Raw genomic sequence first — 17,055 nt, 5'->3', positions numbered from 1 at the left:
TCTTTCTTGGGGATGAGTGGAGGTTTAAAAAATAAAACAGGTGAATGTGCCTCCCAGTTTGGGACCATCTGAAGGACTGTGCTTCCTCCCTCTGGCCTCGGAGCCAGTCAGATCTTTTGTGGCGTGAATAGGAAATAGAAAGTTGTGGTCACAGAGCGTGAACATGGTGGGCAGACAGGTCTGAATGGAAATCCCACTCCCCTTCACTGCTTTTGCAACCCGGCTCTTGTTAAATCCTCTGCTTTCTTAGCTCTAAAATGGGAATAATCCCTGCCTCCGGGTTGACAGTATTCAATCAAATACTGTGGAGCTCCTGGCCCCAGCCTGGCCCTCAGTAGGTATTCAATCACCAGAACTTGATGATTTTTATTGCTGTTATCATTACTGCTAACCTCCGCCTGTACCCCTGCTTCCTTATAGCCATGGAGCCCATCAGCCAAGACAAGCGTGTCTCGCAGGGCCATAACGGGGACCTGTATTTCTCTAATGTGATGCTGCAGGACATGCAGACAGACTACAGCTGCAATGCCCGCTTCCACTTCACCCACACCATCCAGCAGAAGAACCCATTCACCCTCAAAGTCCTGACCAGTAAGTGTGCGGGCCCCTGCCCGGGGCTGGGGGCCAGGGGCTGCGAACAGCAGCCCGCCGAGCCCAGACAGCCCTGGGCACCGGGATCTGGGACGTGCCTTGTCCCCACGGCTGACCTAGAAATTCTTCCAGCTCACGGTGCCTGAGTGAGTCTAGCTGCTCTTTAGCCGTATCTCTTGCTTCTGGAGCCTTGAGTTAAATTCGGTCCTGCTCCAAATCAGTGCTTCTCAAACTCTGGTGGAGTCAGAGTCAGCTGGCAAGCTCGGCGCCCTCCCCTACACCCAGTCCCTCGCCTGCCCGAGAGTCCTGGGCGTCTCTGGTCTGCTTAGTTCTCCGGGTGTCCTGGGGACACACCAGAATTTGAGAAGCACTGCTGTAAGTGGTCATTCAGCATCTCTCTCATGCAGTCAGCTTGATTATTTCTCGTCATGGTTTGGTTATCTTTGCTTCTAAAATAATAGCATGGAATATCTAAATTAGTAATACCGCAAAATAAATTGTGTTTGATTCTGTAATATTAATAAGTATATGCTGAACCATATGGAATTGCTGTGTTTGCAAGTTGCAGGTTTATCTTTTAGTTTTATCTGTTTTCACTTTTGTTCCCTGATTGTTTGGCTGGTACCAGAATGAATCAGCGTTTCCTGACCCATTTTAGCATTGATGACCCTTCACCAGGAGAGAGAGAAGCTCTCAGTCTAGAGAGTCACTTTTTGCCAGAGACCAGCCAGCCTGGAGCTTTGGCTACAAAGTCCCCAGCCTGCTCAGGACACTGGAAGTGGCTGTGTTGGTTTATACTGTGGTTTTGTCACTGACCTTCGGTATAAAAGCCCCCAAAGATGTTCATCTGTCTCAGGCAGTTGTGAATGTTGCTTTCAGCACCGTGGACAGAGGCAGTAGAGGAGGCTGTCAGGCAGAGGGGCCCATGTGGGGCTGGCCGTTTCCACAGGTTAAAGGAAAGGGGCTGAGCCCCGGCTTCCCAGAGCGGACCCGTGGGTGATTGGTGCTATCTCCTGGGTGGGCGTGGGAGGCAAAGGAAGGCAGGGGTGAACTCGCCCCTTTCTCAGGACACGTGGGCCCTTCTCACCTCACTGGCCCCTGCGTGATGGGAACCGCAGTGCTGCGGGTCAGCCTGGCCCCACCCTCCAGCCGTCCCACGGGTAGAGATGGGCCCCCGAGGCAGCTTCCCTCCTGTGTGCCTTCTCCTGTTGTGGGTTTTTTCTCTTTTCCTTTCTCTTCACATTCTTCCCTTTTTTTTTCCTTCTTCTCTGTTTCACCTCCCCTTTCCTCTTTTCCCCACTCGTCTCTCTCTGAACCCCATTTTCTCCTCCCCTAATCTCCCCCTCTGACCTCTGTGGCTCCCCATGCCCTGCTCAGAGCTGCCCATACTCTGATAGCCAACAGGATGGCCAGCAACCAGGGACAAGCCTTGCTTGTTCCTAACAGGGTTGCCCAGCTTCAGTCCACTTGCTGCCTCTTCCCTGGTGTTTTTTATTCTGGATCCAGGCCCAGAGAGGACCCCTGAGAAGAAAATTGGGTTGTCTGAGTGCAGAAGGGACTGCCTGCCAGCTGGCTGAGCTGAGGAGGACAGTCTGGTCTGCCCAGGGGCCTCTGGAGCCAGGACAGGGCAGGCAGCCTTGGGCAGTGGTGGAGGGGCAGGATGTCAAGGCAGCACCTCCCTGGACCTCCTTCATTGCCTCACCGGGGTCCCTCTCTCCCGACCCAGGCTCAGAGTCTGCCTGCCGTGCGGGGACTGCAGAGTCAGGTGGCCACTGCAGTCCTGGGCAGAAGCGGTCACTGGTACGTGGGGTAGAGGCAGGGAGACAGAGGTGGGGAAGAGCCTTCCTTTGTAGAATTAAGCAGTTGAAGATTTCAACAACCTTTAGAAGTTGGACTTTCCAGAAACATCCTTTTCTCTACCAGAGTTAGGTAAGGGATATTTGTTTCTGCTGCATTTCTGGGTCCCCTTCTCCACTGAAACTCTCGCCTCCAGTTGCTGAGAAATGCGCTGGGCGTTGGGGACAGAACCCTGTCGGCTTCCTGGAGTTCTCCCAGGGGCAGCTTTGGCTGGGAGCAAGTTCTGGGCATCTGTGCCAGCTCAGAACTGGGTTCCGTGGCTTAAAATAACTCAGCTGTGCTTTCTCTGCTTTCCTGCCTGGAAAGGACACAAGCGTTTTCTTGTACCTTCAGAACCAGGTCTGGGAGTGGGAGACAAATCAGACAAGTTGGGACAGCTTCAAAGACTGTTCTCACCAGGGGTTTCTTTCACAGTCTGCCCACTGAGGAAGAAATAAATCTCATCACAGCCAATTTTTTATTATCTGCATTAAAAGAAGGAGAGAAAGGATCTGATACAGAACACTGGGCAATATAAAATTATTTTAAAATCTTGCCTTGGGAGGTAGTCAAAGACAGTGAAGTGGGAATAACAAAGAGATGCCTGTCCCACTTTGGTCCCAGGTGCCTCCCGGGGACAGGAGGCAGCCGTGGGGAAGGAGCAAGGCTGTCCTTGAGTCAGGCGGAGAACTAACCCCGCTTCCTTGGACATCTGTTGTCTAAGTGGCCTTCTTAGAGGCGCCAGGAAGTCTCCCTGAGTTTCTCGGATGTGCTTCAGTCCGCAAAGCGTGAGGTCAGTTCTGAGCGTGGGCCCTTCCGTTGCAGCTGGTGGTACAGGAGCGTGGGGCACCCCCGGCCTCCAAGGCCCAGCTGCCGCCCCTCCCGCCCCACGCTGCCCGGCCTCTTCATGCCAATGAGGGTCGGGTTCCACCTTTACCTCCAGATAAACCCAAGCCACCTTCCCACACACAGGCAAGGTCTTTTACAACCAACACACCCCTGTTTAAAGGATGGTTCTGAATAACGAAACCCCTCCTAGTGGCCGTTAAGCAGCTCTGGGGTGCAGAGCAATGCCAGTGCCCCTGTTGCCTCCCCGCCATGAGTTATAACAGGATTTGATCCATCTTCCAAGATGCAAATGCTCTGGCAGCCCCTCCTCCCTCAGGCTGCTGGGCTGGGTCCAGGCTTCTCAGGGCGTCTGCTTGGCTTCCAGTCGACGCTCCCATCCCGACCCTCTGTTGGTGCTGTCAAAACTTGAACCGGTAGCTGGAAGGGGACGCTGGTAGGAGAATGAAAAGCTCCTTAAGGATGTTGGCATGATCATATGCCCCATTCCAAAATGTCTTTCTCACTGAGGATTCAGTGCCCAAAGGTTTTCATTACCCAACATCAGAGCCCTCTGGTCTCTTGTTCCATAAGGGATGGCTTCATCGTAAGCTAGTCCAGAGAGCTTTGAACCTCTATCTTGTAAGCAGGCCTTTCCCTGTTCTACGTGTAGAACTCACAGCTCACGCACTCTGTCCTGTCCCCGGCTCCCTTTCTGAGCCTAAACTCCGAAGCTCAGCCTAGCTGTCCCCCTCTCCTGGAATCACTCCTCGCCTCCGCAGAAGGACCGTTTCTGCCAACAGACTTAATCTGGACACCAGGATAGTGCCCATCTGGGGAGTTCTTGTTGCTGGTCAGCGCGTGATTGCTGGGCACTACCAAGGGTCCTCCTGTCCCATTCTGTTGAGGATCTGTCTCTCTCTTCTCCCCTCATTTACCTCCCACCCCTTGCAAGTTGGCTTCTGCTCTGGCGGGGCTTTGCTCTTGCCCCAGGGCTCACTAACATTCCTTTCTCTTTAGCGACCCCAGAAGCTGGCCTGACCCAGAGTCCTGGGAACAGAGGATTTTGGTGGAAAAGAGTTGTTCAAATTGCTACAGGATACCACTAATTCATATCTCATTTGTTTGAAATTATAGTATGACCAAGCAATTAAAGGTCATGCCTAATTTCTTTATTAAAAAAGAAACTTACTGTTGCCTTCTTTTGCAGGATTTAACCTTTTCTTCCCTTCTGGGAGCTGTTTTGTGTTGCTTGTTCTTCACCAAGCGTATTTCCTTTCCGAATATGCTGTGTGTTTCCTTTGCGAAAGACCCCTGGTCTCCCTGGTTGTTTTGTGGCTTTGCATTTCTGTTGTTCTCCCCCGTTTATGCCTCCTTGACCTCTCCGTGGCCCCTGTTTGCTCACCCTCTTTTGTTTATTGCAGACCACCCCTATAATGACTCGTCCTTAAGAAACCACCCTGACATGTACAGTGGTGAGTCGCAGTGGTAACCTTGGGAGTAACCTTGCCTGTCCTAACCCCAGTTTGCCTAACTCGACTGACACCATGTCATTAACTCGTGCCAGCTGCCAAGCCTTACAGTTGGCCAGGTCAGGGTACCAAGCTGACTCCTCCAGAACTGGGAGGAAGGTGGCCAGTGTGGAAGGTGGAGGTGCTTAGGTGATGGTGTGGTCTCCTCAGAGATGCCAGCCTCCAGTTGTGAATTCTGGACAAGTTTGACCTACCTGGTCAAACCAGGGTAGGACTTCAAAACAGCTTCTCAGAGGTTCAGTAGAAACTTAGCAATCAGTGGTGGGTGGACAGAGAATATCTGAAAATAAGGGACTTCCCACAGTCAGGAGGAAACAGGAAGTCTCGTTTCCATCAGTGGCTTAAAGAGCACAGAAAACTTTGTAGTGTTTGATTAGCCGGGTTTAAGTGTCTAGATGTGAATTGCCTGCATCGTGCTCTAGCCTTAGTCACTGGGGATACATTTCACAGGTCTTACATCTCTTTAAAATTCACCTGGGAAATAGGAAGACGAGTCTTGCTCTGAGTTTTCTTTCAAGGTAAGTATAAATGAAGTTGGACCATCCATTGCGGTCTACACCTGATTCTCTTCCCTCCTCTGGAAGTGCACTCAGATCCAATCCCACCCCCTCCACCACACATTTGCAAGTCATGGAACAATTTCCATGAGGCATATTTCTAACTCATCACACAACTGGTTGCTCAAGCTGATTAGTAGAGTAATTGGCTGTTTCCACACCTGAGCTACCCCCCAAGCATGGCTCAAGGATGTCTTGTTTTCCTTGAGCAGCCAGAGAAATCGTCATTTGCTGGCTCTGGAGACGCAGCTGCTCCCAGCATCAGTTATGGCTCAGAGCTAAGGCTGCAGGTCCCCCGGGGGGTCACTGTGGGCTCAGAAAGATAGGAAGTGTCTGTGCGATGATGTGTTAATATAAACTGATGGATGTCTGGAGTGGAGGAAGGGAAGGGGGAGTGAGAGCCAGGGAGACAGGCAAAGGCTTTAACTTGGCATTAAGCAGCCAGAGCCATGCTGAGATCCTGCCAAGGAGATTTACTGCCCGAGAATGCAGGGGACCTTTGTTGGATCCTGGACATTGCTTTCAAAATAATGGGGCCAACCACCATTATGTCCAGAGCCTCAGAGCACTGGTGAGAAATGTGCCTTTTTCTAAATTAGATTCTGGGTAATCTGTCATGGAAGTAGTCTTTAGGTTGGAGTCTATAGAAGCCAGTAAGTCTCGTAGAGGCCATCTGGTCCAAGCTTCTTGCTGTATATAAGATAAACCATCGAGGCAGACGTGTAGAGTTGTTCTATCAGTGATAAGTTTGAGTGATTCTAGCCATTTAATAAACCAGTGTGTGACCGGTGGTGGATAGTATTGTGAGTAAGCAGGAGTTAGAAGAATCATCCAAGACTAGAAAACTAAAAGCTCATGGGAGCTCACAGGAAGATTAGCCTCATCTCCTCAATCCAAGGTAGATGGGGCTGACCAAGTATGACCCAGGCTAGAAAGGGTATAAAGTTCAAAGTGAAGCATGCGCTGAACCAAGGACAACTAGCTCAGATGCTTCTAGAAGAAAACAGAAGGTGAAAAGGAAGGAGAGAAGATACAGTCCTTCCCTGAGTTCCTGGACCGAGAGGCACAGTGTGATGAATAATGCCCAGTACCCCTCTGGGCTTAGCTTTGAATATGCCCCTTTTGTAACAGCAGGGCCAGCCCATAATCACACTTTTCCTAGAGTGGTTTGGTATCCTGTGAGTGTATGCCAGGTGTCCCCTGACATGCTAAGTAGCAGGCGGAAGCTGGTCTGACATGGTAACTTGCCACTTAGAATTCATCCTGGTAAGGAGACAGGCAGAGCGTGCCCTCTGAGGCAGTCTGCCTGGAATGAAACTCAGGCTCTAAGACATGCCATCAAGCGACCTTGGACAAGTCATTTAGTCTGTTGGAACTTTAATCTCCTTTTCTGCAGAATGAGTATATTACCTGCTCCAAAAGATTGTTGTGAAGATTAAATAGGATAATGTGCATATGTCCCTAGTGAGATGTGAAACACATTCATGATTAATAAATGTTACCATTGTTGGTATTAAAGAGGATGGTTTAGTGTTGACTGGATCAAGCACGGTTGTTCTTTGCTCCTGAAATTAAGAGGGAGGTGGAGGAATTGAAGAGAAGCTTAGGGGAGAGAGACAGGCACAATCACAGGAAGAAAGTACTATGGAGGGAGAAACTGTAGGGCAGACTAGAAAAATGAAAGCTTTTCTGATTCTCGGCTATGCTGAGAGCAGAGTAAGAACAAAGCTCCAGCTACTGCATGAGGGGCTGGGGATAGATTTATGGAAGAGATTTCTTGGCAGTAGAAGATATTAAATGTTACTAGCAAAGAGTTTTGCTCATCTTCTGGGGTTGCTTGGTCAGCCATTTCTAGAGCCAGAGAGGTGGTGAGATGCCAGGAATCCAGCCCCGTGAGTTCTCAGTTCCGAGAACTGGAAGCAGCAAAGGTAGGTCCAGCCACCCTAAAAGCTGTGTGTGGCAGAGGTTTTCAGACACGTCTGATTCATTGAACTCTCTTCTGCTAACACGCAGCACTCGATAGAGGCAGGCAACTCGGGTTTCCCTTAGTCTTGCCGTGTCCTCTTGCAGGAGGCAAGTTTGTGCTGAGGCAGCTTTCACTGATTCTGTAAAGCCAAGGTGGTTGAGGCAGAGGCATCTCCTGATGTGCCCCTGCTGACCAGATTCCCTGGAAATCCATGAGCCCACTCTTGCACCAGAGCAAGAGCAGCAGAGGGTGGCCGCCCATGACCTCGAGGTCAGATGAGCCCATGTGGGAAGCTGTGAGTCTTCAGAGATGTGAGCGTTAGCAGCTGGATTCTGAGTTTGTTCAGATATCAGGTCTGACTCCAGCCTTGATGATTTATGAGAATAAGAGAAGCACTATCACACTGGAGAGGCTGGATCCCCACCTCTGAGACAGATCCTGTAAAACACTCTGTCATCTTCCAACACACACAGCTCATAGAATAATCACCTTTGTCTCTAGCACTCTTCCTGGGTCTGTGTCTCCCAGGAAAGAAATGAGCTACCCTCCCTTGGGAGCAGTGGCTCCCAAAGGAACCAGGTGGATTATCCTTCTTAAACTTTCCTGTAAATCCATTTCATGTAAGAGGACATTTCTTCACAGCCTCCCCTTGGAGTCCAGCCTTTTCATCCCTTAACAATCCCATGTGTCACCCTGACTCCTCTTTAAGCTTTCCATGGCCTTAACAATCCAGTTGAGATGTCTTTGGGGCCTCTTAATTTCCAGCCCAGCTTCTGTTTTTCCAGTTTGGGAGAGAAGGATCTCCCTAACTTTATTGAATAGACATCCAGGAGAGAAGGACTCTCAGCTGAGATGGCAAGAACCAGTATTTGAGGGAAACATTGTGGAACAGTTTCACCAGAGAAGCTCATTAAAACAAAAATATCTTTCTCTTTTATCTCTTTTGCCCTTGAATTTTGGTATTCTTTGGTGTGAGTAAGAAAGATCTTCCCAAAACTGACTGTCAGTCGTAGGAACAAGTAGGGTGTCAGTCTTTAAAGAGAGGGGCAGTGTAGAATAGATGGTGCAACTCAAGCTTTGGCACCAGTGGTCCAGAAGCCAAACATAACTGGCTTGTGACTTTGCCAAGTCTGTGGACTCTGCTGAGCCTCTGTTTCCTCTCGGGAAAATGAGAGGCATACCCCCAGGTTTGCTGTGGTTTTCGAACGTGACCGTGGTGGTAGAGACGGAGCCGAGCCCGGTACTTGGCCTGCAGTGAGCGGCCAAGTGGCAGCCCTGACTGTGACCTCTGCCTTTAAGATGCTCTTCCCTGTATTTCTAAACTTTGGCCTGGTTGCAGTGGCTTCTCCTCCTTTAGGGCGACTCTGGTTGCTAGCCCGCATCCTGTGAATGAGGGATGCTGTGGCCTTTGTATAGGCCCAGCTGCAGTGTGTCCAGGCAGCCACAGGGGGCCGCTGTGCTCACTTCCCCTCTCCCATACTTGATGCTTTGCTGGTCGTGTGTGCTTACAGGGCTGCATGCTAAGGTGTGAATTAAACGTCCACAGGGACACACATTGGTTGCCGCAGGTTTGGGTCCCACGTGGAAGAAATATGCTGACTGAACTTCCATGTAACCCCCCAGTTCCCAGCTCTCAACAGATTCACCAAACTGGCACCAGAGCCTCCTGCCTTCAGATCTCCTTCTCCTCCCGGTGCCCCTGACCTTGTGTTGTCTGACCATTTGGGTAACTCCAGGTTGATGGGTGGGAGGAAGCTGCTGCCTTGGCATCAGGCTTCTTTGGTACTGAGAGCTGGATGTGCTTAGAGTTACAGATGGTAACCAATTAACCACATAATGGATTAACCCCTTCAGTAGCCAGCGTTGTATGCGTGTGTGCTGGTGGGGCAGGTGAGGACATCTGCATAGAGCGACGACACGGGGTAAACTGTTGCCTTCTCTTTTCTTCTTTCCTCCTCTTGAATTTATTCCTTCCACACTCATTTACCGAGCACTTGCTACATGCCCTGCAGTGTGCCAGCAGACTAATTACCTCCATGCACATTTCATCATTCCTTCCCCTTGATAAAAGGATAAAATACACGCCAGTTCTGTGACACACCCTCCTCTGATGGCTGATAGAAGCTGGGTGCCCGCAGGACAGGAGCCCCCCTGTGCCAGCCAGACCCCAGCTAGCCCCCAAGCCCAGCAGGGGCACTGAGACAGGGTCCCCGCCACTCTGTCCTCATTCCGCCAGCACCCAGTAACAGTACCTGCCCCACCCCGCCTGGACGCACGCCCGCTCTCACTCCAGGCACCCAGTAACAGTACCTGCATGCCAGGCACCCAGTAACAGTACCTGCCCCGCCTGGAAGCACACCTGCTCTCACTCTAGGCACCCAGTAACAGTACCTACCCCTCCTGGAAGCACGCCTGCTCTCACTCCAGGCACCCAGTAACAGTACCTGCACTCCAGGCACCCTGTAACAGTACCTGCCCCGCCTGGAAGCACGCCCGCTCTCACTCCGGGCACCCAGTAACAGTACCTGCCCCGCCTGGAAGCACGCCCGCTCTCACTCCAGGCACCCAGTAACAGTACCTGCACGCCAGGCACCCAGTAACAGTACCTGCCCCGCCTGGAAGCACGCCCGCTCTCACTCCAGGCACGTCTGAGGGCTCCCAGCCCCTGGCAGCCCCACCTACCCTCTAGCTGAGTCAGAGACCCATTAAACCTGTGAGTAGGCCCAGCTTGTATTTATATTTTTAACTCTTCTTGTTGACAGTCACACACCTTTTGAGCAAAGGTGACCCCTCCAGTTTGCCCTTGCTCTGGGGTTCCTGGTTACAGAATCCTTGTTCTTCCTCGTCCCATCTCATTCATTTCCGTAAAACCGTGCAGAGAGCTCTAAGGGAGAGGTGAGGCTCAGGTAAGGTGGGGTCCACTGCGCTGGGGTGTCCCCAGACTTGCATGACACCCTCCACAGGGAAAGAGCCACCCTGAGCGTGTCGCCTCTGTGAGCCCCTGTCCTTGGAAAGCTGTGTGTGTGTCACTGATTGCAGGCCCCAGGGCTGCTCCAGCCTGCTTGAGTGGTGGAGGGGCTCCTCCATCTTGGCTGCACTTGCTTCTCACCCCTCCCTCAGTCTCTCACATCCAATTAACACCCTCCTCCCTGCTGTGCCAAAGTCATTAGTGAAGCAGCAGATTGGTTTTTAGCCCCACAGTGATTTCCTGTCATCCCTGTGCATTAATTCTCCCCCGTCTTTGCTAAGCCATTAATAATACTCCTTGCATCTCTGACTGTTCATCTGAGTCTTTGTGGCTTCATCCCAGCTCCTTGTCTCTGGGGTCCCAAAGAGCCGGTTGTCTGTCCTGTGGCCCCAAGCTGAGACGGCCTCCCTGGGGCCACCGTGCTGGCCTCTGGATCCCAGCACAGGATGTGCAGAGAGTGGACTGTCCTGCTCAGGCAACCCTTGCCCCTTCCAGGGCCGGAGAGGCTGACGAACTGGGGGGACGCTGGGCTCCTCTTGGCAGAGCCTTTCAGAGCTTACAGCTGCTCACACACACGTGCCAGTGGGGCCGAGGAGCCCTGCGCTTCCTAACACACCTCTCTTAATGATGCCCCGGCCCCTGGGGTGGTTTCAGCGGTGCGGCAGGGGGTGGGGGTCTGCGGCTAAGGGCATCATCAGGAGGGCACGACGACCTTTCTCTCTAGTCCAACAGCTTGGCCCAGCTGGGACAGCCCTCTGGGCAGTAAGCTCACAGAGCTTGTTCCATCCTGTTTCAGCCCGAGGAGTTGCAGAGAGAACACCCAGCTTCATGTATCCCCAGGGCACTGCGAGCAGTCAGATGGTGCTGCGTGGCATGGACCTCCTACTGGAGTGCATCGCTTCCGGGGTGTACGTACGGTTTGCACCCTGACTTCTCCCCACCCCCCAGGAGGATGGGTTGGGGGATTGTGCATGCTCTGTTGCTGCAACATTTTGCAGGGGGTGGGGTGGAAGAGAGAAGCAGACAGCTCCTAATGAGGACACTGCCAGTCATGGTCATCCCATTCCGGCCGCCTTTCTTTCTCAGATAATGAGGAGAGGAGGTAGCTGGGCCTCCTGTATCCTAAGATCCCCTTGTGATCTTAGCTGAGTCTTTTGTGCACCCTGTGGCTGAGCATCCCCTTTGCACAGGAGGGATCAGCCCTCGAAGGACACGCGTCCTCCTGAGCCCAAGGACACCATAAGGACACCCGGGTGTCCTGGGCTCCACACAGGCGTGGCAGAGCCACATGTGGTGGTAAGTCCCTGTTTCTGGCTTGGTCTCTCTTAGCCCCACACCAGACATTGCATGGTACAAGAAAGGTGGGGACCTGCCATCTGACAAGGCCAAGTTTGAGAACTTCAACAAGGCCCTGCGCATCACCAACGTGTCTGAGGAAGACTCTGGGGAGTATTTCTGCCTGGCCTCCAACAAGATGGGCAGTATCCGGCACACGATCTCGGTGAGAGTGAAGGGTACGTTGTGCGCAATTCTCATTACGACGGCCTTGCCAGCCCTCACCTCCGCGGCCACCCCGCCCTCTCGGGGTGGTTGCGTGAGTGGGGAAAACACCAGCACGCTGATGAGTGGGAATAGCGACCTGCAGGAGTGGCGTCTCCCCCGGATGCGTGTGTGCGTGTGTAAGGGCAGGGAGGAAGGGGAATGTCACGGGCAGAGATCCCCCACCGTCGCACTCCTCCCCTGGGCGCCTAGGGCTCTCTCCGCAGGCGCACTCTCTTCTGTGGCCCGTTTGGATGACCTGGAACCTGTCTTTCATTTCTCATTCCTGTTTGTGGCGTGTTGTCTTAGCCCTGTGCTGTCTGTGTACTTGAACGTGGTTCTTTTTAAAAATGGGGAGGGAAAAAATAAATAAATAAATAAATAAATAAAAATGGGGAGGGATCATGGCCTGAATTATTTTTTTAGGAAATCGCTTCCCTCCCCTAAAAATACCTGAGCTGTTGTCAGCAATGGAGCACGTGTCTTTGTGGGTCCCAGCCATGGGGCTGGGAGCTCCACCAATCACTTCTCAGTCTGAATGGCGGGGCTGAGTGGATGATCAGGGTGATGAGGTTAAATACCACAGAGCAAGAACTTTCTTAGCACATGCTCATTGACCTGTGACCTTGGTTTCAGCACCACACTCAGAATAGGGGTACTTAACATTTATTGGGGTTTCAAGATCTTTGAACTCTGATCTGAAGGACCCTCTTCTCAGAAAAATCCACATATTCACAAAATTTCCAAACAGCTGGAAGGAGTGGCCAGCTAAGAGCTTCTGCTAACCAAAGGTCAATGGTAAAAGAATGAGCAGCACGCCTCTCCTAAGTGGTCTGATCTTGCAGCAATAGCAGTGGAAATCCAACGGGGCCAGCCCCTGCTACTTGACTGTCCTCCCTGGCTTGAGCCCTTGGGTGCACATCAGGAGGGCCTGCTGCTGCTGCTGCTGCTGCTAAGTCACTTCAATCGTGTCCAACTCTGTGCGACCCCGTAGACGGCAGCCCAACAGGCTCCCCCGTCCCTGGGATTCTCCAGGCAAGAACACTGGAGTGGGGTGCCATTTCCTTCTCCAGTGCGTGAAAGTGAAAAGTGAAAGGGAAGTCGCTCAGTCATGTCCGACTCTTAGCGACCCCATGGACTATAGCCTACCAGGCTCCTCCGTCCATGGGATTTCCCAGGCAAGACTACTGGAGTAGGGTGCCATTGCCTTCTCTGAGTAGCTCTCAAATCATTGGCCACCTGGGCTTCCCCCGGGGATTCTGACTTACTAGGTTGACGATGGGCCCTGGCATTCGTGTTTCTTAAAAGCTCTTCAGGAGGCCCCAGTTTAGAACTCTTGTTCTGAGAACTTGAAATAAACCAGTCCACATCTGTAATGCCAAGTCGACCAAAGGTCGGGACCGTCATCCCATCAGGAGGAGCCCTGGGCAGGTGTGGGGGGATGGGGCCGGCACTCGGGGGCTCCTGCCTTCCGAGAGGGAGCCCACTTGGTTTCCTCTGCCTGCTTGTATCATTTGACACCCCTGCCTGTGCCTGTCCTTGTCTTCCAGCTGCTCCCTACTGGCTGGATGAACCCAAGAACCTCATCCTGGCTCCTGGCGAGGATGGGAGACTGGTGTGTCGAGCCAATGGGAACCCCAAGCCCACGGTCCAGTGGATGGTGAACGGGGAACCTTTGCAATGTGAGTAACTGCTGCTGTCCTGCCTGTCTGTGCTCTCCCTCCTGGGAGCATCCAGCTCCCCACCCCTGTGGACCAGCTCTGTGCCATCAGAAGTGAGGGAGCTACCCATCCTTTTGAACCTTTCAAGAGGGAGGAAATCCAGCCTCCTTTGTGTGAGACAGAACAGGAGGCCCGTGCCCGTGTTTAAGGGATTTCTGCTCCCTAGGGTTTTTTCATAAATTTCTGCTTTCTGCCCCTAATAACTGCAAAGCTCAGTTTGAGAGCTGGGGACCTCAGCTGTGTCCTTGAGATCATGGGCTCTGGTTCATGGGGCTCAGGAGGTAGAGGAGACCTTGGTAGCTCATCACCATTGCCCCCTACCAAACCCCTCCCTGTGCTGAGGGTATAATAAGAGGCAGGGTTGTGCGACAACATGGAATATACGGTCGGAAATGAGGGGAAGCCCCTCTGAGAGCAGAGCTGCCCAGTGCAGTTACTGAGTGCACGTTAGCGTCCAGGAAGATTTAGTCCCTCCCAGATGCAGGGGTGTGTGGCTCCAGGCTCCCTCCAGCCAGAGGCCATGGTCAAAGTTTCACATCTGAATTCACTCTAGTTGCATTTGCTTTTTTATTAAAAAATAACTTTATTTATTTGTTTTTGGCTGCACTGAGTCTTCATTGCTGCGCAGGCTTTTCTCTAGCTATGGTGAGCGGGGCCCCCTCCCTGGCTGTGGTGAGCAGGCCCCTCCCTGGCTGTGGTGAGCAGGCCCCTCCCTGGCTGTGGTGAGCAGGCCCCTCCCTGGCTGTGGTGAGCGGGGGCCCCTCCCTGGCTGTGGTGAGCGGGGGCCCCTCCCTGGCTGTGGTGAGCAGGCCCCTCCCTGGCTGTGGTGAGCAGGCCCCTCCCTGGCTGTGGTGAGCGGGGGCCCCTCCCTGGCTGTGGTGAGCGGGGGCCCCTCCCTGGCTGTGGTGAGCAGGCCCCTCCCTGGCTGTGGTGAGCAGGCCCCTCCCTGGCTGTGGTGAGCAGGCCCCTCCCTGGCTGTGGTGAGCGGGGGGGGCCCCTCCCTGGCTGTGGTGAGTGGGGGCTGCTCTCCAGCTGCGTGTGCGGGCTTCTCCCTGCAGTGGCCTCTCTCCTCGCGGAGCTCAGGCTCTGGGCACAGGCTCAGTACTTGCAGCCCCCAGGCTCCAGGGCGCAGGCTCAGTAGTTTGCCACTCGGGCTTAGGTGCTCCATGGCATGTGGGATCTTCCTGGGCCAGAGAGCGAACCTGTGTCTTCTGCATTGGCAGGTGGATTCTTTACCACTCTCAACTACCAGGGAAGCCCTGCTTTACATGTTAAAAGTCCTGTCCTTACTTTCTCTGAAGGGTCAGAGCAAATGCAAACTGTATTATCAACCAGATGGGACAGAAAATAGATGGCAAGAACTCAGATCCTAACTCGTGAGCAACCGCTGATAAAAGCAGGTGGAGAGGAGGGAGACAGGCAGAGGAGACGGCGTGAATGCACCTTTCTAGACATTTATTGTGTGCTGGGCGCTGAGCATCCCTCTTACCTCGTTAACCTCAGACACTGAAGATGAGGAAATGAAGTGCGGCCTTTGCAGCAACTGCCCCGAGGTCACACGCCCCGGGACTGAGGGAGCTGGAGCTGCTGTGACGCCTCAACCTGCCCTGTTTGGTGCTGAGCCTCTAGTTACCCCGGGAAATAGCCTCCCCCTGCATACAAGCCACTTACTGACTTGGCCTGTCCTCTGCCCTTCTCCCTGTCCTGATGGCACTTCGGGGATAAGGCAGACAAAGGCTCTAAACTCCACAGCACCATTAAAGAAATGCAGAGCCTGGGATTTGCAGCTGAACCCTGGCCCTGGCGAGGTCCCCCATCATTCAAAGGAGTGACTGGGAGAAACGCTGGTCGCCTCGCCAGGTGAGGAGACGTAAAGTTGCTGGCGTTGCTTCCTTTGTGCCTTTTTGCTGAGACGCCGGAAGAAGGATAAGAATGCTGACCTTGGCTTTGTTCACCGGCTGATTCCACATCCAGGCTCAGACCTGCTGTCTATGCGGTGGCGCCCGTGGGGCCGGGCCCTGGGTCCCCCTCTGCCGACTCCTGTGGAAGGTCTGAGTGATCCTGGGTGAGGTCATAGATCACACAAGCCAAGTCATCTGGCCCAGGCCCAAAACCTTACAGAGGAAAGGCACCTCGTAATGGTGAAAGATGAGGAAAGTGTGGATTCTTTACATTTCTGAAAAACTTGTATTTGTATGGCTTGTTATTTCATTCTTGCTCTCTTACCCTACCCTTCCTCAGAGTAGGGGAAGATGAAAGAAATGCTTCCCTACTTGACAGGTGAAGGAAGTGAGGCCCGGAGGAGCTACTGATTTGCCCTGACTCTTAGAGTGATTTGGGCTTCCCAGGGAGTGCTGGTGGTAAAGAACCACACCCCGCCGAGCTCAGGAGACATAAGAGATGCAGGTTTGATCCCTGGGTCGGGAAGATCCCCTGGCAGAGGGCGTGGCACCTACTCCAGTATTCTTGCCTGGAGAATCCCGTGGACAGAGGAGCCTGGCAGGCTATAGGGATGCAAAGAGCCGGACGTGCCTGAAGCGACTCCCCAGCCTCCGCTCTCTGCATCCGCAGCTAGTGGGGCCAGGAGAACTGTGGCAGGGGTGTCCTCTCAGTGCACGCGTGTCTTGGGAAGGTCAGGTCACTTTGGCAAATGCAGGGACTCATCAACTTGCAGCAGGCGTGCGCCTCCAGGTTTAACTTTGTGGACGTCTGCAGAGTGCTCTGCCCAGAGGATGGGAAGCGGGTAGGCCCCACCTAGTTGTTTATTGCTTTATGCTTTTCAAAACACTTTTGAGTATATGCACATTGGGTTAAAATGATAACAGCAACCAGTCAGCCCTCCAACCACATGTGCTCAGCCCTCTTCTAATGACATGCATAGACTCTCCAGTCATCCTCATAGAAATGCCATGGGGTGGTAAGTTATCCCCAGACAAGGAGCCTGAAGTGTTTAGAGCCAATAGGGCCGGTGGGTAATGTGGTTAGAATTCAAACCACAGCTGCCCGGCTGCCATGTAGCTTTGACCGGGATTCCTATTCCCATTGGACGGATTGAGAAATAAACTCTGGTAGGCTCAGTCCTACCAGGGAGCCCTGGCCCGAGTCCCACACGCCCTCTGCCCGCCCTCCCCGTCTTACGAGGAGCACCTTCCTGTCTGTAGCGGCACCGCCCAACCCCAACCGTGAGGTGGCCGGGGACACCATCATCTTCCGTGACACGCAGATCAGCAGCCGGGCCGTGTACCAGTGCAACACCTCCAACGAGCACGGCTACCTGCTGGCCAACGCCTTCGTCAGCGTGCTGGGTGAGTGCACCCCTCTCCCCCTGCCTGCCGGGGAACCTCCCGGACCCTGCTCGGAGCGTGGGCTCCCTCTCTGCTTGAGAGATCGGTCAGGCTGCAGGGAGAAGGGCAGCAGAGTGGGTAAGTGTGGAGACCCAGGATGAAATGAAGAGGGGTGATGGAGGACTTAAAATCTGCAGAGCTGGGTGTGCAGATGGTTCATTCCACTCAGAGGACGG

The 17,055-nt window shown here is 53.2% G+C and overlaps 1 protein-coding gene across 18 annotated transcripts in view; it reads left to right on the top strand.

The window, feature by feature from the left end:
* NFASC (neurofascin) overlaps nucleotides 1-17,055 on the top strand; it is a 199,963-nt gene that overhangs the window by 135,430 nt on the left and 47,478 nt on the right. For 14 of the 18 annotated variants that reach the window (XM_025277758.3, XM_044943302.2, XM_044943300.2 and 11 more), the window contains 6 exons: nucleotides 421-591; nucleotides 4,677-4,727; nucleotides 11,072-11,183; nucleotides 11,605-11,789; nucleotides 13,365-13,496; nucleotides 16,697-16,840. In XM_025277758.3, coding sequence (XP_025133543.3) covers nucleotides 421-591; nucleotides 4,677-4,727; nucleotides 11,072-11,183; nucleotides 11,605-11,789; nucleotides 13,365-13,496; nucleotides 16,697-16,840 — 795 coding nt within the window. The remainder of the gene's footprint in view (nucleotides 1-420; nucleotides 592-4,676; nucleotides 4,728-11,071; nucleotides 11,184-11,604; nucleotides 11,790-13,364; nucleotides 13,497-16,696; nucleotides 16,841-17,055) is intronic. The other 4 variants (XM_044943301.2, XM_044943290.2, XM_044943293.2 and 1 more) reach the window with 1 other exon arrangement.

The sequence above is a fragment of the Bubalus bubalis genome, chromosome 5 (assembly GCF_019923935.1).
Source record: "Bubalus bubalis isolate 160015118507 breed Murrah chromosome 5, NDDB_SH_1, whole genome shotgun sequence".
Classification (NCBI taxonomy): domain Eukaryota; kingdom Metazoa; phylum Chordata; class Mammalia; order Artiodactyla; family Bovidae; genus Bubalus; species Bubalus bubalis.
This window is presented reverse-complemented; position numbering and strand designations above follow the sequence as displayed.